The sequence below is a fragment of the Microtus oregoni genome, unplaced genomic scaffold (assembly GCF_018167655.1).
Source record: "Microtus oregoni isolate MIOR12 unplaced genomic scaffold, Mior012 000046F_ref0000063, whole genome shotgun sequence".
In the NCBI taxonomy this organism is placed as follows: domain Eukaryota; kingdom Metazoa; phylum Chordata; class Mammalia; order Rodentia; family Cricetidae; genus Microtus; species Microtus oregoni.
In genome coordinates this window covers 8253346-8273891 of record NW_024543220.1, presented here as the reverse complement: position 1 = coordinate 8273891, position 20546 = coordinate 8253346, and the positions used below count along the sequence as shown (strand labels likewise).

The window sequence follows — 20546 nt, the reverse complement described above, 5'->3', positions numbered from 1 at the left end:
AAACATGGTGTTACTGTCTTTACTCAAGGTGTTGATAGAACTATTGGAAATGGGGGACAGACACAGGGCCCTCTCCATCTCCCTTAGGTTCCAAATTACATTTCCTGAGAGACAACTTGCTGCTTAAAACCAGACTTATAAAAATCTAGGACATCCTTTAGGTAGTAAATGACAAGAAGTAGACACAACTTGTTCTGATGGATTTTCTACTTCGTGAGCCTTCGCTAATTGCTGGGGGTCTGACATCTGGCTAAGAACTCAGGATTGCAGGAGCATCTATGCTAAATTTCTGAGGCAGCCAGACAGAGTTCTCACGTTTGTTTCCACTCCCATTTTGAAGCTCACATTGTCCTTGATGAGGCCTCTCTCTTCTTCTATTCTTCAGAAACACCTTCCTGAAGCAGAGCTCCTTAATGAGCTCAGTGGGAAGCCGCATTATTTATTTATATCTGTCTCCTTCTCCTTTTATGGAATCACTTACTGATTAGCAGTTGACCTAGTAAGGAAACAACTGAATAGCAGGGTGCGCTAGGGGTTGTCAAGCCTTTGGAGTGCAAGAGATATCTGTTGGGAGCCCAACTCATCTTTTCAGATGCGTATCTATCTGGAAAATGCAAATAGTTCATTTTTCACTGAACTATGCTCAAAGGGAAATTTAGAATTACTCCCCTGAGTCCTGCCTGTACTGATGGCATAGTTAAAGATTACTAGCTTGAAAGGTAGTAAAAAAGCAGGGCCCCAGCCACTCGTACAGCCTTTGTTTTTGCACTCTGACTTTTTTGCTTCTAGCAGCAGAATTGTGTTTTCCTGCACCAGCTGTCCTCCTTGCGTCCCCACTGTTCCTAAGAGTGCAGGTGTTACCAGGCAGCAGAGCCTAGGCCATGGACCAAACATCATGCTTTTCCTACACCATCTTCCCATGGATTAGCTCTGTCTCTTTAAGCCAGGAGCTCTCAACTGGTGGTGATTTTGTCTATGGTAGTGTCTGGAGCCCTTCCTGATCATCACAGTCTAAGGGTGCAATTGTATCTAGAGAGCGGGACTGGTGAGGCTGCAGAGGTCTAGGGTGGTGTTGGGAAGAATTTATAAATATAGCATATAATCAGATGGTGGGCCCACAGCCAGCATCCAACAGTGGTAATACTTTTATTATTTGTATTTCAAGCAATAGGATTGATAAACCCTCTCTCAGATGTTACGAGATTAATAGTAAAATGGTAGTTCATTTACTCAACAAATATTCTGAAGCATTTGTTTATGTTGGGTTGGGTTATCCTCAGGGAACTAACAACTCAGAGGCAGACGTGTGAGTTTTCCATGATATATTTGAGGAAACTGAGACCGTCAGAGGTTAAATCACAAAGCATTAGCACAAGAGGACCAAGATTATTTTCCACAGGCAGGCCTGCACTCAAGTCTAACCAGCTCTGCCAGATTCTTAGGCCTGCATTCTTTTTAGTTCATTATTGTCAGATCTCTGACTAAAGCAAAGCAAAGCAAAGCAAGCAAGCAAGCAAAAACCCACCACAAAGGACAGAGCTGCAAACCAGGTGAGGACTGACATCCTCTCTGTGTTGACCTTACTGTGTGTCACCACCCACTATGTCACCCTCATGTGTTGTGCCAATGCCATTCGTTGTGATTCTTTTCTCAGGATTATTGGTTCAACAATCATTCATTCAGCATTGCTCCTGTCTTGATCGACAGGGATCTCATTGATCAGTGAGGATGAGAGCCAGTTTCTCCTGGGCCCACTTCTAATGAGATAGGGCACAATCAGGGTAGCATGCCTTCAAAGCCATTTTCCCACACATCAGATGATTAACCCTCAGTCTCATGTGTGAGAGTGGATAATATGACATCTTGTTTCATTGGGTTGTTACAATATTTACTCATCATGTTCATGTATACAACGTTAGATATGTCACAAAATTTGTCTTCTTGTTTCATAAAATCATAAGATTTTTCAAATGCAGAAAACTACTAGGAGCTACCCACAAGTACAATGTAGTTAAACCTATATTTGACACCATGCCAACATGTTATTTTTAGGGCACAAGGGATTAAAGGGTAGCTACTTAGTTATTTGTACACACTGTACAAAACTCTAAGGCCTGGCAGTCAATACACTGCAGCTCTCATTTTTGTTCCAATTCCACCTTTGCTATCAATTGCCCTTTCTACTAACCTGGAGTATGTAGCCTTTCCTTTGTGGGTTCTACACTGATTCTACACTTCGTGGGTTCTGTCTCACTGAGCAACAGGATGTTCCCGGTTCTATAGAACGATCTTTCCCACTTTCAGGTATGCTATAGAAAACTCAATGCTTGTTGGGTTGGTCTACCTTAGCCTGCATCCATCCCCCATCAGTTCTTGTTATCTGTCTTCCTCATCTTCACTTCTATGTTTCCTGTCCCAGAGACAACAGCACACTCCTCAAGAACTGTCTTCATGTCTTCCTGCCTGGTTCCAAGTTTGGTTCTGCTACTTGTAATCCAGGTGGCAGTGGGCAGCTACTTTACATATTTGTGCCTGGTTTTTGTCATCTCTGAAGGGAGATAATAATCTCAACACCTTCCTGGAACTGTGATGAAAGTCAAGGGGGTTAATACAGTTGAAGTGCTATTCTATATAAATGTCCATTATCACTTTCATTACAGGTTCAGTTCAGTTCCTCAAGCTGTGACCTTGCAACCATATTTTAATTAATGCTCTCTGACTGATGTAACCAAGTCTCCATAATGAAACTATTTTTTTTTTTATAATAAGTGTGAGATGTTTTCTCTCTCAAGTGAAGGCTCTTTCTTTAGAACCCAGGAAAACCCCAAAGAAGCTTCCAGCGACATTGGCCTTTTATTGTCGGTCTACCCAGTAGTTCCAGGAGTCTCATAATGAAATAGTAAAATGAGAGACCCTGCTGACTTGACTCTACTTGTCTCAAGCGTGCCAGTAATGAACCAGTCTGCCTCCATCTTAGGCTTGAAAGCCATGTTATAGTAAAGACAAACTAGGCTTATTCCTGTTTATGACTAAATCTGTTTCTCAAAAGATTGGGCTATGCCCCATCTCTAACCTTAACTACAAACAGCTCTGCTCTGCATGTGCCAGGAAATGACAACCATGCCACTGTTTCAAAAGGTTCTTACGGTCACCTGTGACCACCTTATGAGCACCTTGCTATCATGCCTTTGTTTCAAAACTTGTAATACCAGCTGGCAACCCTACTTTTGTTTCAAAAGGTTGTTACGACTCTCTTGCTATGACTGCTTTGTTTTGACCACCTTGCTATGTTCTGTTCCTGTAACCCTGACTATTTTGCTTGTCAAATTTCCCATTTGGAAACCTCCCACCCCTGAGCTATAAAAACCATGTCTCCCTTACATCTAAAGCTGACCTCTTGAACTCTTTCTTAGGGGGAGGCAGCCCGTGCACACAAATAAAAAGTCTTGTTTAAATTAATTGATTGCTTTAATTAATTTAGCCATGATGATTTTGGTCAGTGGTCTTTCTTCCCCCATCTTTGGGATTAACAGTAGGTCACCTTGGTAAAGACAGATTAGGTTGTGTTTTCCAGAGAACTTTGCCTAGCTCACATTGGTTGACGCCCTGTGTTTTGGGTCTGCATATGTGATTGACAGGCAACCTTCTGACATCACAGGGCCCCAGACTCCACCCACAGGTCACACTATCAGGGCTGTTTTCAGAACATATCTTCTATGAGGAGCGATAAAGACAGTGTTTGCATATGCAGGCTACTAATCACTTCACCCCTCTTTACCTCTCTGATCACCTCCTCTCATGCTTCAGAATACCCTGTTTCCTTGTCTTATGAAAACCCCTAACCTCATCTTGGGGAGGTGCACATGGTTTCAGAGGTTCCTTTCCCTCATGTCTGGCTGCCGTGTGAGTGAATTCAGTTTCGAAAAACTTGTGATGAGGGATTTCCCTCTGTATGCTGTGAATGTCATTAGTTAATAAAGAAACTGTCTTGGGCCTGTGCAGAAAATAGAGGTAGAGGGGGAAAACTAAAGAGAATGCTTGGAGGAAGAATGCTGGGAGAAGCCATAGAACTACTGCTGGAGACAGATGTGCTGAAATTTTGCTGGTAGGCCACAACCTTGTGGTGATGCACAGATTAATGGAGATGGGTTAAATTAAGAAGAAAGAGCCAATAAGAAGCTAGAGCTAATGGGCCAAGCAGTGATTTAAATAATACAGTGTCTGTGTGATTATTTTGGGGCTAAGTGGCTGGGAACTAACTAGCACCCTCCTTACAACATTGTGGCTTCCCAAATGGGCTTACTGCACAGTGGGGAAAGTGGCCTGGTGAAATAGCATTAACAGTGTCCTCTCGACAGTCTGTATGTTACCACTGTGAACTAAAGTGCCCAGAAAGAAAGCCATAGCTATGTAAAATATTTTAAAGGCTTGTTGGCTGATGAGAACCTTGAGACTGGGGGCAGTTGGAATGTTACAGACCCAGAGCCAAGCTCTCGTCTCCAGCCCTCTTATTCATTCATTGTCCACCTAACATGTTTACACTCAGGTAGAAGTTCCGAATTCTTTCACGATCCTCAAGCTAAGAACATCATCAGATAAAACATACAACAGATGTTCCCTGCCTTGCTGTGACCCATCAACATGTCTCACCAATGTGTCTGAAAAGAGCTTTGATTTATGGCATGTCCTGTGACTATAAAAGCTTGTGTAATCATTTCCACACTGGGATATGATTTGGGGCAATCTGGCCATGGTCATGCCTATGTGGCTCAGGATAAGTGATCTTTTATCCCCCTTGAGACGTAGGCTGTGCTTCATGCTGACACTGGCATCTACTTCATGACAGACACTCTCACAAGAATAGAAAAATTTTGTGGACTTCATGTAAAACACTAAAAATACTTGTGAGCAATAGTACCTGTCTTTTCATCTAGATAACTCCCATTTCTTATATTGAAGGGAGGACAAGGGTGGTTATAAATGCAGTCACATGTAGGGGATGAGTCCTCTACTTCATGACCTTATAATCTGCAAATGACATTAGACACTTTTCTTAGGAGTGATTCAGAGGGAAGAAGTTAAATTAGTTGTTGTACATAGGCAGAGGCCTTCAATATCCCAAAGAACAAATTTTAAAAAGTGAATCTGAGAGATGATAATTGCATCTTGCTTTATAATAGGTACCATATAATGCTAGTTCCATTTCAGGCACTGCCTACGATGCCCTCCATGCTAATCAGAGCGCACGTCACAGGTGTAATTAGCGTTTCGCAGGAGCAATACCCCGAAGAGGATTTTGTAGCACTCCTGTGAACCACTGTCAGCCACCACCTAGGTTTCCTGGTACAGGGATGCCCCGGGTTGACCTCACTGAGAGAGCTCTGTAGTTAAAAATGCAAATGCACACTTACTACCGCGGAAGACTTGCGACAGGTACATTTTTAACACCACACCTGTACCAGAAGAACCGAGGACTTACCTATAACTTTTCCAAGGAAGAGCGACTTGGGAGAGTTGAATAGCGTGTCAGAGGAGCTGGGCAGATGGTAACTCATGGAGGGATAATGGTCGAGCTGCAGGAAGAGCATGACACACAGTTAGAATGATGATGTCACTCTTTGAACCCTAGTTTCTGGAAACGATTTCAACAGCACAGGATCTGATGTCCAGCCTGAGACAATGGAGGCTGTCTCTTCTTTTGAGCTGAGTGATTTGCTGGCTGGATTAGGATTCACCCTCATTTTCCTAGCCATCAACCTGTTGGATTCAATCTCCAATGCTGACCTCTGAGCTAGATGATGCTACACCTCTATAGTCACGTTTTAGAAAGGATTCTCTCACTGAACTGTTTACTCCATTTTTTGACGCAATCTGCTTACAGAGGAATGTTGACCCTCAGAAGCACCCGCTCCCACGCCATGCTGCAGTTCAATATGGCCACACTGCTTTTTACAAGAGAAAAAATTTTCTGCCACAGTTAGGATTCCTAGAGCTGGCAGCAGCGGCCACCAGCTGCTGTTGGTGAAGGACACATGTCCTCTAGCAGAATTTTTTTCTTCCCAAGTGGAAGGGAGAAAAGTCCTCGAAAGTGTCTGTTGGAGCAATGTGGATTTCTGGTCGCAATACCCACGTGCAAGTGCAAACAGTGGCGTCACAGCGCCGCAGACCACGACTCAGCCTGTGTTGACATCCTATTCTGGCCTGTCTTCTACAGACAAGTATGGTCTCTTGCGATTCCCCAGCTTGGAGCTCTTAGAATTTTCTAGGCTTTTCGGCAACACACTCATTCTTTAGAAGAGAGTTCTACACCAGCACAGGGTGGTGGGACAGGTGTGGGTCATAAGGAAGCAGGTTGGCCCCGTCTCCCCTTCCACTCCCTCCCAGTGTGGTGTTCCCTTGGAAACCCTGAGGAGTGTGCGGAGGAAGGAGTCAGGAAGAGCAGCAGTGGGGGCTGCACCACACTGTATCCTGGTAAGCCCCATGACATCTGGCCACTCCGATGAACGAACATTACCCCTTGTCTGGATCCTTCCTAACAGCTCAGAGGTCATTAACAATTAGAGTTAAGTGTTAAGCGTCTACATTATCTCCGGAACTTCTGAGAATCTGACCTTCAGGGAAGCGGTACTGTTAAATTTTTGCACGTTGAAAAAATGTACTGAAATATACCACTAACAAACATTTATTCTATCCAGAGAAGTTTTGCCTATTTTAAGTCTGCTAAAAAAAAAAAAAAAAGGCCTTGGGATCCAGCCACTCTGGTTCTGCTAATAAATATCAGCGGCCTACTTTGGCGCCCTCTGATGGCACTCACGGGTAACTGCAGCATACCTTTGTTAAAATCAGTTAACTACACCGCTCTAAACTAGCAGTCTCGGCCTCAAAATGTTTCGTGTTTTTAAAAGCCAGGATTTTAAAAATTAATTCTTTTAACTTAGTATACATAGTAGTTGGTTTCCTGGGAGCACTCAATATTCCTTATAATGTAATATATTGTGCTAATGCACTTAAAATGTCTAAAATAATACATATCCATCACAGAAAGATAATAACATAGTCTTTCAGGAAAAAATACCACCTTGTGATAATTAATGCTAATTATATTCTTTAATTTGTTTAAAAATTGGGTAAAAACCAACTAAAACTGTTTCATTTGATGTGTATGGGGGTTTTGCCTGCATGTATGACTGTGTCCCACGTGCATTCAGTGCCCACAGAGACCAGAGGAGCACATCAGATCCTCTAGGGCTGGAGTTCCAGAGGGTTATGAGCTTCCATGTGGGTGCCGGAATTGAATCAGTGAGTTCAGGACCAGCCTGGACTACAGTGTCCCAAAGCAAAGCAAATAGAATAAAAACAAAACAAAACAAAGCAACAACAATAAAATGGAACAGAAATCTAAGGGTGATGCTAACTCATTCTAATCCATATTGCCTGCTCAGTGAGGAAAGTGTTTTATTGCAATTAAAATACAGCAAATGCTGATCTTCAACAGTCACGAGGTTAAGCTGGAAGGCAGCAGGAGGAAAGTCTTTAGTGAAGAAGGGATGATGGGAGAGAAGAGAAGGCAAGCCACTTCTCCCACCAGGAGTGAGAATCCCCCTGCCTCATACTCCTGCTCTCTCACCCTCCTGTGTGCTTTGTGGCTGAGAAGGAAGCTGTAGGTAGACGGGTCAGTAAGAACTGTGAGGAGGAGGAGTTGCTGTGAGCAGGACAGAAAGGGGACAAACAGCTCCCAGAAGGAAAGCCAAGGGTCTGTCGCAAGGCCCTGGTGTCTGGAGATAAAGAGCTTCTCTGTGGGGAAGTGTCGTCAGGTTCCCAAGGCCAGGGCAGGCCGGCAAAGACCAATCTGGAATAACCTCAGAGCAGAGATGTGGTGGGCAGAATGGTGACCCCAGGGTCATCCCCTGGCTAGTTCTGCTGACCTGAACACAGCAAGAGGAACTCTGAAGATGTGGGTAAGAGGAGGGGAGATTATTTATAACTATCCTCACAGACCTTGGAGAATCACTAAAGCAAGAAGGAGGAGTGATGTAGGGAAGGGCTGAGAAATGCAGGCAGCTTCTGGAAGCTGAACAAGGGGAAGGAACTGGTTCTCCTGACAGACGTGGGAAGAAATAGCCACTGTGGCCTTCAGAAGGAACACAAGTACAGCACCCATCAGATGTAAGGATGCGAGGGTGCGTCCTGTCAGAAGGTGGCGCCTTTGAGCCCTTGGCATCAGCCATTGGCAAGGACGCCAGACTACCTACAGACCGCAAGAAAAACCACCTATGTGGCTTTAAGTGTCTAAATTTGTGCTCTTCCGTGTGTTGTTACAGTGTAGTAGGAAGTCGATACAAGAGCAGGAATGACCCTGTGCAACCCAAAACCGGAGCGAACGTTCTCTTCCCCAAGCAGTGTATCTAGTAACAACTCTGTCCCAGACAGCGTACTCCCCAGGTCAGGGTGGAGAGCCAAAGTTTTACCTCTAGCACCCAGCATTTGGAAATTGCCCTATCTGTTCTCCCTGGGACATGCTTTTTCAGCTTTGGGGGTGCCTATATCTTTTACCCTCCCTTTAGCATAGTCTCTTTTTATGTTTACGCCCTATGTTTAGCGGGCCATGTAGGTTCTGTCTCTTCTTTGGACTCACTCAGACTGATGTGCCTTTATTTAGCAAGGTGTGATAAATCTGGTTTTGTCCGGGAGAAAATCTGTGTCTAGAGGTCTTTGCTGGCGACGGGATGCTGTGGCACTAACAGAAAAACAGCAACAACAACAGCAGTTGTTGAACAATTTTGGTGACTGAGGTTTTGTGCTGGGCTCATCATATATGATTTTATTCAGTATGACATAGTGCTATATTTACTTCCCTGGCAATATTTTTAAAAGTCTAGTGTTGCTAAGAGGGGTGGGATTGACCTTCTTAGCCTGCTAATGATTACAGAGACAGCCTGACCAGCCACAGGCACTGTCTTAGTTAGGGTTTCTAGTGCTGTGGCTAAACAGTATGAGCTTGGAGAGGAGAGGGCTTATTTCAGCTTCCATGTCCATCATCAAAGGCAGTCACTCACAGCAGGAACATGGAAGCAGGAGCTGCTGCAGAGGCCTGGAGGAGTGCTGCTTAGCGACTTGCTCCTTGTGGCTTGCTCCTCCTCCTTCCTTGTAAGCACCAACACCATCAGCTCAGGGATGGCACTGCCCACAGTAAGTTGGTCCCTGCCACATCAATCAAATATCCTACAGGGCTACCCATCAGATGTAAGGATGTATACAGATCAATTTGTTGAAGATTTTTTTTTTTTTCAGTTGAGGTTCCTTTTTCCCAAATGGCTATAGCCTGGGTCACGTTGACATAAAACTAGCTAGCATAGGTCCAGTCTTCTCAACTGCCTACCTTGCCCTGTCAATTGGGAAATGGACTCAGTGTCACCTGCATTTTAAATATTTACATTCAAAAGAGAATATGCCTCAAATCAGGTAAGGCCAGATAAAGCTAAACCTGAAAAACCCGAGGAAAGGACGTATTTTTGTGCTGGAAGTGCCAGGTGGCCGCCTCTTCTCAAATGAACCCCCGTGCATCGGCCACGGGTAAGTGTAATAATTTCAAGGTAATTTCCTTGAGGTCCAAGTGAGTTATTTTGCTGAACATTAAGCTGGTGGTCATTTTCCTGGCAGTTAAGAGGCGATAAGAGATTGTGTAATAGAGTCTCATTAAAATTAAAGACTGTGACTCCATGTGCCCCAGGACAACCTTAAGGGGACACTAATTTGTTCAACATTTACCATTAAGCCACTGAAAGCATACTGATGCTGGCCGGGCCTCGTGTTTTACACAGGGATGCAAAGCTTTAATGTCCTTGCAGGTATTAGTGTGGGGTTTCAGCTCATTTCCATTTTTAAGCCACAGTTTGCATTGGCAGAGTTTGAAGCGAATTCATCACCCTGTTTTTGTTTGGGGGCTGGGGCAGAGAAGCTGGGGAAGGCCCAGAGGAAATAGGCAGGCATCATGGACTGTTCCTGGCAGTGGGGGGACCAGGTACCCTCTCCTGAGATGCAAGGGCCCAGTTCTGTCTCAGACCCTACCTCTGTCATAAAGAAGTATTAATAAAGTCTAAGATGTCTTATCCTTCTCCTGATGCTAATTTTAAGTGATACTGAGAATTACATCAGAGATGTTGAATGTAGAACATATTCTTCTCATTCACTTTCTTATTTAGTTGAGGCCGGATCTAACTTATCTCAGGTTGACCTTGAACTCCTTCTGTTGTCTTTTGTGTGCCTAGTTTCTGGGAGTGCTGGGTGTTAAATCCGTGTGTGCTAGGTAAACACTCTACCAACTGAGCAACATCGTCTTCTCTCTTGGTTTGGGCCTAAGCTGCTTTCAAGTCCTGCTGACTTCGAGAAATACTTACGGAGAAGAAAGGGGATGAGAAACTCTTTCATTGGTAGCAGAACTTCAGAACAGGTGAGAATCAGTGGAGCCTTTTGCAACTGGGTTGGCAGTGAAGGCATTCAGGCAGCAGCTTAAATGCATAATAGTGCTTGCCTTATACAGGAGGAATTCACTGGGCACTGCAGCTAGCCACAGGTGGACAAGCCAGGAAAGAGTGGACGACCCTAGGGGTCCAGAAGGGAGAGCGGCATCACTCTAGTGTAAAGAGAGGCAACTGTCTCCCCTTCTCCCTTCCTGGATGTACTTGGCACCTCCTAGTTCTCCACATGCACCGTGCTCTCTCAAATATGCTTCCGGCATGCTGTAAGCACAGCAGATCCACTAGTGCTTATTCTGAGAATTAGACTGTGCACGGCTTTGATTTATTAAATGAGGCCAGAAGTGGCCAGGGTCAAAGGAGACAATCCATCTCCTGAAAAACGGTTTTCCTAAGTCTATGCATGCATATAAGGGTGAAAACGCATGGCAGGGCGGTACTTTCTCCAAATCCGGATTGGAGTGTCAGGAGAATACAAGAAGGAAAGTCAGGCAATCAATCACAGGCTTTGCTTCTAACACCATCCTGTAGCAAAGACAGTGGCTAGGACCTCATCTGTCTGGAGTCACAGACTTTACACCTTCCTTTTCTCCCCATCACCATCGTTAGGAGGCGCCTGCAAACCAGCTCTTGATGTCCAGTGTGAGGAAGAAGGGACAGCTGGGGGACGGACTGGGAATATTCCGATCTTTGCACTGAGCATCTGTGTGCTGTCAACAAAGTCACAGGGCCTCCTTAGGCTTCAGCTTCCTCGTCTGTAATGTGGCCAATCGTACTTATTCTCGAGCTCTTTGCAAATGTCGTGCTTCTCTGCACTTCAGCAGTAGTAATTTCCCTGGTCCTGTGAGGGCTTGGAGCAGACTCTTTTGCTGAGACCCAGCTATGGGTTATTACTTAAATCATGACTTTTCAGGACACTTGCACGGCTAACCAACAACAGCGAGGGTGAGAAGAGTCTATTCCACCAGGGTGTCGTTCTGTAACTCAGTTTTCAGACCCAGACTGCATCAGGAGGTGTCTGTGCCACATGCTCTCAATGATCTGGGCACATTTGGTCCCAGAACTTGGGCTTAAGAAGATGCTTCTATCAAAGGCCAGGTTCAATCGAGGGTTTTAAAGCAGGGAGGGGCTTTAGGGACATCTAGTTCATCACCTTTTAATGACTATAAAGGAGGAGATGGTGTTCTGGGGACATCAAGGATCTGACTAGGTTCCCAGACTGGAAGTGGTCCCACGGGCTCTGGCTCATTACCAGAGTCAGGAGGGACACTTTTGTGGCAGGCAGAAAGCTCTGGGGAGGAGACGGCTTTCAGAGGGAGAGCTTTCTTTGCTGTGCACGGCACGATTTCTCTTTCAGAGATGCCAGGAGGCGTTGTGTATGGCTTGATAAGCAATTTTAGAAAGAGAGGTATTATAAGCGCTCGCTATTGTTGTTACGGCGTCATTATTATGGTAATGCAATCAGTAAAATATATCTGCCTCTTAAGGTCTAGTGTAATTGAATCCCGCTGTATTGATGCAATTAAAAGAATTAGTGAGCCCATTAGGTGGTTTATATTTTATATAAAAATTTTCTCAAAATGACAAAAAGAAAGAGGTTAGACTTAATACGTGGCTCTGCTTTCTCTAGTACATTACTCCCTAGAAAACTGTTAAGTATCAACAAATCTTTACATTAAAAAAATCAACATCCATAAATGAAAGGAGAAATTCTTACTTTAGAAGTGAGTTTGTAGCATTTACTTAACAGCATCAGTTTCAAAGACATTTGCATGGATGGTCCAAACACTACATTATTTCAAAGAATATAGTCAGAAAAAATTAATGTATAATTTTTGGTTTGTGTCTCTGACTTGCAAATGAAAATTCAGAAGCGATTTACAGGGTTTTAAACAATGATGTCTGTACCAGTGTTTAGTGTATCTAATATTTTCTTCTTAGAATTTCAGTATGGGACTAGTCTATAATTTGAATATATTTTATATTTAAATTCACCTTGACTACTATTGACTGAAGTCATCACACATAACAAATACTTTAGAAAATTATTGACATAAACATCCATGATTTAATTTCTGTGTCCTCTTTTCCCTGAAGAGCTCAAGCTTGCCAAAACCCGTTTTGATGACTTGGGGATCAAAACAAATGTATGGGGGAAAGGGAAAAGGAAACACAGAAGAGGGATTAAAAAATAGAATCAGGTGCAACAGTTTTTGAAAACTGACACTAGCAGGTACACCATTGTGTTATCCTATGAGGTGATGGCTCGATCATCATGGATTACACGAGAACAATGAGGAACTGTGGACATGAAAGTCCGCGAGAGACAATGCATCCTTAGTAAGGCTATTGATAAAAGTGAGACTCTAAACTAGGATCCTGTCTCAATCTGGTGTGGATGACCGACAGTTGGTCTCCCACTGTTTGCCCCCTGAGACTGGGACTGCTCTGTGTTGAAGAAGGTAGCTACTTTGTCAAATTGTGAATGCAGCATTCTTGCTAGGACTAATCTAGACACAGAGTTCATTTGAAAATATGCCCCTCACAGGAGAATATCATTAAATCAGGGCAGTGAGGAGGTTGTTGCATTAGTGTCTGCTATTCACAAGCCGAGGAAGTTACACCAGTCAGCATTGCTCCTGTCCCACAGGCCACCCAGAGTGTGGGCGGTTGACTGCCATAGGGTAGCTTGATGCTATGGGTATGCACACTGCTCTTAGAGAAAGGGAGGCCTTGGCATGAGACTCAAATATGCTTCCTGACATTCTGCCCCACTTAGTCTTTCAACAAACCACATGGAACATCCTCCATGTGTTACACAGGTTTCCCACATGAAGTTTTGCTGTCAATCACCATGTAAACTGTGCCGGGAGTAAAACTGGTGATGCCCATAAGAACATAGTGTTAAGGTGCCTGGATTCTTTCTGGGGAAACACAGCTCATGAATTAATGAGGGAAGAGTCAACTCGTGTTTGCCCCAAATAGTGGAAGAGGTCTAGAGTGACATGGAGGAGGTGAGAGCTGAGGAGGAGGGAGAGAGAAGAAAGGGAGATGGACAGACAGACAGACAGACAGACACACACACACACACACACACACACACACACACATACAGAGAGAGACAGAGACAGACACACAGTGGCAGAGACATAGAGAGACACACAGAGAGATTTCAACCTGGCATGGCTGGAAGGGCTATGGGACATTTCTTCAGAGGGACACATACAAGGCCTAATGACACTGAGTGATTTGATATTTGAAACTCTGTGTCCCTTCCCTAAACCCTGAAACTCTGAGAGTGCTCTAAGCCCACGAAGGCATATCTGCACCACAGATGATGCCAAGTTTCACGCTGAGCAGATTTATCGTGGGTCAGACAGACACACCTGTTCTCCATCCTCAGGGAACCACTCAGCTATTTTAGGTCAAGAGAAAACTGGCAATAGAAGTTCCAAGCAGCCATGGAGAAAGGGCATCTTTTCTCTTTGCTTCACCAGGCACGTGACTGTTGCACTCAGCCTGGTTCCCGGGGCACAGACAAGGGCTGGAGACCTGTTTCTACTGTGAAATCCAGGTCTCACTACATTGTGCCCCCAAATCACTCTCAACATAAAGGCTTGGAGTGGCCTCCCTGGCTTGCAAAGTTCACATTGTCACATGTTGATGTACAGGGAGGGTAGCTTGTCTCAGGGAAGAGGAAACTTCATATGTGAGACCCTTTGTCTTTTCCTTTGTCTGGTCTTCATTACATGCAATTTATACTTTAGTAAAATCAAAGAGAGTGGTTCAAGCTGACTAAATGCTCCAGCACACATTTCTGGTTTCAGGAGTTTTATTGCAAAGGAAAGCAAAGAAACAGGGAAGTAGAGAGAGAATGTTTTGTTTTATCATGGAAGAAACTTCAACACGCTTGTTCGTCATTAGCGTTAGGATGGAGAATTGCTCTAACAGTGTCCACAAGTAAGAGGCTGATTGGGAGAGTAAATACTTGACTTTCCTGTGTCCTTGAGTTCACCCAAATAAATGCCTTTTGCCTTATAATTAGAAACCACCACACTTTGTCTCTTCCCCCATATTAGGGATTGAACCCGGGCTTTATGCTTGCTAGGCAAGTGCCTCCCACCAAATTATTGGGACAGAGTCTCACAAAGGTGCTCAAAGTGATTTACAACTTGTAATCTTCTGCCCCAGCCTCTCTAGTAGAGTAACCTGATTATATTCATGTGCCCACACATAAATTATATTTATTCTATCTATCTATCTATCTATCTATCTATCTATCTATCTATCCAGTAGTGGTAATGTAAGAGGTGATCGACACTGACTAGCTTTGGGTGGGACTTGTAGCCAATAAAGACTTGTTTGATAATTCTTCTGAGTATATTCTGTGACAAGAGTTTGCAAAATATATACTGCCATTTTCAAGGAAGAAGTTGCAGAGGTTTGTGGTCCTCTTGATTCTTGTAAACAGGGAAGTAGAAAGGAAAGGAAAATAGCATGTCAAAGATGGGGAACCTGAGACATAGAGAGGTTTATGTACAACCTAAATCTACTAAGCCCATGGAGTCAGTGGTCAATAGTTAGTCTAATATATACTATTGGTAGATATATGGAGCATGATGCCAAGTTAGTACGGCGAGGAGGGGATTTTCATGACTCCTATGAGTCCTTCCTTCCCTGCAGCCTTAACTTGAGTTTGTTATTCTTAAAGAAACAAAACTGCACTTTCTTCCATTAGCATTCCCTTAACCCAGGGAGCTAATGGCTTCCTTAAGCAAATGGTGTTCATTGATCAGCGAGTCTTTGCCAGATGATGATGTTTTAAATGCGAGCAGAAAGCCAGAGCGCAGTGTGTCTAATCAGGCTCAAGAGAAGGGCTACATGGCTCCAGACCTATCGAGTGAAACAGCATTGCTTCGTCACTGGCGGGTCGCCTAGGTTTATGGGTTTGCTCAAACTGTGAGGGTGAAATGATTCTCATATGTGGGATATTTAATAAAGCAGCCAGGGTGTTCTTACTGTATTGATCTTTCCTAAATGTACTGCCCTCAGTATTTAAATGAGTTTGGGTTTGTTTCTTTAATGGCCTTTCAATAAAGCTTAAGTTGACCTGGTTCTGTTTTCCGATTGCCACACTGTAATGGTAGGGAGAGACTACCAATACAAATGAGCTCATTTGATGTGGTTGAAAAGGTTACATTTCTATTGATTTTAACTGTAATGTAGTTAAAGTCCTTGACGTTAAAAAGAAACCAACTCAGCCAACACATTCTTTTTAGTGTGGTGGTACTATATTGTTGGTAGGTATTGGCAGCAAGCATGGTATTCAGGATGGAGTATAAGGATGCTCACCACCAGAGAACTAAGAACTGTTCATGTCCTTCAACTGTTCACGTGAGAGGGCAGGAAGGTGTGTCAGGGGGAGTGGCTTGAAGATTTGGGCCAAATGCCCAGTTATGGCTCTAGAAGGTGGCTTCCCTTCTTTGGAAGCACTTGGAATTTTAACACTGTGTTTTGAATATGTTCCAATAAGTGGGATGATGCAGAGTTGGCTGGGATACTTTAGCAGAGGTGACCAGGAATGGAAAATAGAAAAAAATCCAGATAACATGTGTGTGTGTGTGTGTGTGTGTGTGTTGTGTGTGTGTGTGAGTGAGAGAGAGAGAGAGAGAAAGAGAGAGAGAGAGAGAGAGAGAGAGAGAGAGAAATTGATTCATTATTGCTCTCTCCTCTCTTCTCTTTCCTGTGATGTGTGTGTGTGTGTGTGTGTGTGTGTGTGTGTGTGTTTAGCTGTGAATGTGTGCAAAGGCCAGTGTCTTCCTCTATTGTTCTCTACTTTATTTTTTGAGGCAGGGTCTTTCTCTGAACCAGAGACATACCATTTTGGAGAGACTAGCCAGATGGCCAGATCTGAGATCCATCTTTCTCTCCTCTCTGCCATACCCTGGGGTCACAGATCTGTGCCATTGTGCATGTCTTCTATTTGAGTGTTGGGGATTCGAACTCAGTTCCTCATATCTGCACAGCAAGAGCTTTCCCCCTGAGCCATCTCCCAGCTCCCCCTTGCTTCTCTTTTGGGTGACAGTGTCTGCGTGTGAATACATGCACGGTGTGTGTGTTTGCATGCATGCAGGAGTACACATAGGTGCATATATGTGTTTAAAACTATGAAAGAAAAGACTGAGGATAATCACTATCCTGGGTCTTATTAGATTTGTTTCTGGAACACCACTGTGTGTTCAAATCTACTCCATAAAAGTCATAGGCTGTTGTAGACCCTGAATCGCATCATGATGCCAGACCCGCTGGGTCATGCCCACACCCCAGCTGCTCAGTTAATATCCAGAGAAAGTCTACTTCCTGACATTCTGTCTGCTCCCTCAGATTTTTTAGAGAACTAGTGCAAATACTATGCCACGAACTGGAAAACAATTTGATCCTTATATTATTTATCGCCACTTTTCCTGTTGCTGAGAGCTAAAAGGAGCTTTTGTGGTTTGGCCTTCAGTTTAAGGAGACACAGTTCCATCAGAGTGAGGAAGGCATTGCTATAGGTGTGTAAGACAGCTGGCTATGTGGCATCCAAAGTGGGGATCAGAAAATGGACAGGCGTGGGACCAGGCTATAAAATCATAACGTCTTCCACTCATTTCTTCCAGCAAGAGTTCTCCCCCTTAATGTTCTACAGCTTTACCAAACAGCACCCTGGGTAGGATAAGTGTGCAAGCTCACGAGCCCATGGGGTGCACTTCACATTCAAGCCTCAGAAGTCGACTTCCTCCTGCTCCAGCTCTCAGCATCTACCATTCCTTTGAAAGGCACCTGACATCATATCAATCCAATAAGTTTATTTAACGAATACTATTTCAATCAATGTGCATGGCCCTCTGCTCTGACTGACCCAGTTTTACAGCCGAGGAAAGAGAAATTAGCTGACATTGTCTAAGCTGTGGAATTGGATGGCCCAGAGGCTGAAGCTCCACCAGTATGGTGCCGGCTGCCACGATGCTCTCAGGGGAGAATTGGGTGGTCTCGGGAACGAGTGCAGCACAAGGCGCTCCATGCTCTCTGGTTTGTGTTTTTTAGCATGTGCCCTTTGATTCACGTTGTAATTTGTATGACCCTGTCTCCTTTGCAGCCACCACTGTGCAGCTGGACAGCTCCTTAGTATGATGGTGTAGGTCTTGGAAAATGCAGAGTCATGTGGGTTTTTTCACAGCTACCCCATTGTGTGTTGTGAGATTCAACTTGGGAGGGGTTAAACACAGAGGCAGAGGCCGCAAAGTTGGCAATCTGAAACCTAAGGCTATTATCCCAGGAACCGGGAGTCTGACTGGTAACGGGAACAAGCTAACTCTACTGTCTGTTTCTATGCTGTGACTTTTGCTGGTAGCTGTGGGTGATGGCCTGCTTGGATGTTGTGACAACACTTTCCCATTATTTCCTTTATGTTTCCAACTGACTCTGCTTCCTTTAAGGTGTCCTTCCCTTAGATTGTAGTTGTCAGAACGTGCCTTCCTCTTTTCTACCCAGAAAGGCTTTTAAAAGAAAATACCAAAGAAATTTGGTGTTGTCGTTACAGCTCCTCATCCTAACATGGGTGATTCTTTTAGTCTGCGCAGTGAGGCCTGGGAAAGAATGTGCCTCGAATACATCCACGGGCTCTCAGGTGAGCCAAGCTCACAGTGGGTACACAGGAGCCATTACTTACCAGCTGGATTCATTCATTTAGTCACCTAGCCGTCTCCTCTGTCCCCGGGGCACACAGAGCACACAAAGAGTAGTGCATGGAGTTCTTGGATCTCTGCTCTTTGGACTGCAAGCCTCTGCCTCTGTCACACTTCAGCGCCATCATGGCATTTTACGTCAGGAGCAAACAGACCCACAGCCGTGGATTTGATGGACTTGCGAAAGACCGCAGCTAAGCTTTCACAAGCAGTTTTCCTTTCTCCAGGCGCAGCGATTACGGCTAGCGACCAGCAGAGGGCACTTTAAAACCAGCTCAGGCTCTGCTCCTCCAGGCTTCTGTCTGTCAATACCCTCACATTCCGCACCAGTACCGATTTCTGCCTCCTACGGTGAAAGGGCAGCTTGCCACCCTTCAGAACCTGGGACCGCATGTTGAGATACATTTACTTTTTCAGAGAGAAGGTAAATTTATGTGAGGTGGGAACCTGCTTTCAGTTACCTGTGCATAAGAAACAACGGCTGTCTGCCTATTGTACTAAAAAAGAAATAGCCTGGAGAATTTCAGTCTTCGGGAGTGATTTGAGCACACTACAGATGGATATAACAATATAATGCCTCATAGATTGGCCTTTCGTTTTCATGATAGACAAAACAGGAATCCAGGAGCCTTCTCTCTTCTTTCTTGAGGGATGATTTATACACTTAATGTGCTCTGAGGCAAAAGGAACCCCTGCCCCCCAACCTTGGGCTTAGAAGCTTTGTGTCTTGGAGGAGGAAAGAGAATTGGCATGTCACCCCTTAAGCTGGATCAGAAACTGCATTGCACCTGCCCTCCCACTGAGCTGTGAGCTGTGTGAAATGCAGGGAAATAAATGCATTGGTTTTTTTTTTTTTGTTTGTTTTTGATTTTTTTTTTCTGGAGTGTGGGAACAGAGATCCTGCCTAGCCTTAGAGAACATGCACGATTCGCCTGCAGATGAAATTGCTTTCTGGAAGAAACAAAAACTTGGAAGTGTTGACATATTCATCATGAGTCTTTTCTGCCTCAGATCAGATGGGTTTGATGGGTTAGGACTTATCCTTTTGTTCTGTTCTGTGGCATAATTTTTGTGTGTGGCAGAAGAGCATATGTGGAAGCTGGCGGGAAGAGATAAGCAAAGACGGGCACTCCTCTGTTCTCCACAGGAAACACGTAAGGAGCAACTAATTCAAATGCTTCTGTGGGTCTCATCTGGTCCGTCCCACTGTCCCCAAGGGGGACTCAGTCCCTTCCAGTGCTTCCAGGCACCATGGGTCTGTTTGGGTTGACACTTCCTTCCCATCTGTGTGATTGATGATCTGCACTGCATGGGGCCCACCTAGGCAGCAGGGACTCTGCATGTGTCTGTGTGGCCTAAAGGGTTAGAGTGCAGACCGGTCAAAGGGAAACCCAGTCCTCAAGACCTGATATAACGACCGTAGTCCAGACAGTTGCATTCTTTCTTTTTTTCTTTTTCTTTGTTTTTGAACAGGGTCTAATGATGTAGCATTGGCTAGCTTGGAGTTCACTTTGTACAAACGTTTGGCCTGCATTTATGTTTAAGCACCATGCTTATGCCCAGTGTCCTAAGCGTTCAGAAGAGGGTGGCAGATCCCCTGGAACTGAAATTTGAGATGGTGGTGAGCCAGCATGTGGGTGCTGGGAACTGAACCTGTGTCCACTGCTACATCAACTACTGAGTCATCTCTCTGCCTGAAGAGAAGACTCAGTGACTGAAGTGTCTGCTTCTCTTATAGAAGACTTAAATTCAGATCCCAGCACCCACAGTGGGGACTGACAACTGCATATGATTCCAGCTTCAGGGGATTCTTTTCCCCTGGCCTCCACGGCTCCTGTACTCACATATTTATGCCCCTATATATACACATAATTTAAAAATAATAGAAATAAGTCTTTAATAAAATAAAAGGTGTTAAAGAGAAAGGAGAGAGCTGGGGAGATGGCTCAGGTGGTAAAACGCATGCTATGTAAGCTTGAGGATCTGAGTTTGAATCTCCAGCACCTAAGTGAAGAGCCAGGTATGTTGGTGCATGTCAGTAATCCCAGCGAAGGGGACGAGGAGATAGGCAGATAGCCAGGCTATTGGAAGTAGTGGCTCCAGGTTCAATGATAGACCTTGGAGGATGACATCCAACAACCACCCCTGGCCTCCACACAGGTACATACATTATATATAGCTCACACCTGTATGCACACCTTCCCCACCCTCATGCTGTGAAAGAGAAAAGAAGGAACCTAGCATCTCGTTGGACCGCAGTGATTTTTGGGTGTATATTTTCATTTACTGCATATAAAATCTCATGAAAATAGGTGGCCTTCTTCTGATTTTAACAAAAGGCCAC

General features: G+C 44.4%; 1 protein-coding gene across 2 annotated transcripts in view; it reads right to left on the bottom strand.

The window, feature by feature from the left end:
- The window catches only part of Cntnap2 (contactin associated protein 2), a 2078180-nt gene that overhangs the window by 122867 nt on the left and 1934767 nt on the right, over positions 1-20546 (bottom strand). For both annotated transcript variants that reach the window (XR_005972587.1, XM_041635058.1), the window contains exon 21: positions 5480-5573. Coding sequence is in view for 1 of the 2 variants with exons in the window: in XM_041635058.1 (XP_041490992.1) it covers positions 5480-5573 (94 nt within the window). In the remaining variant the exon portion in view is untranslated. The remainder of the gene's footprint in view (positions 1-5479; positions 5574-20546) is intronic.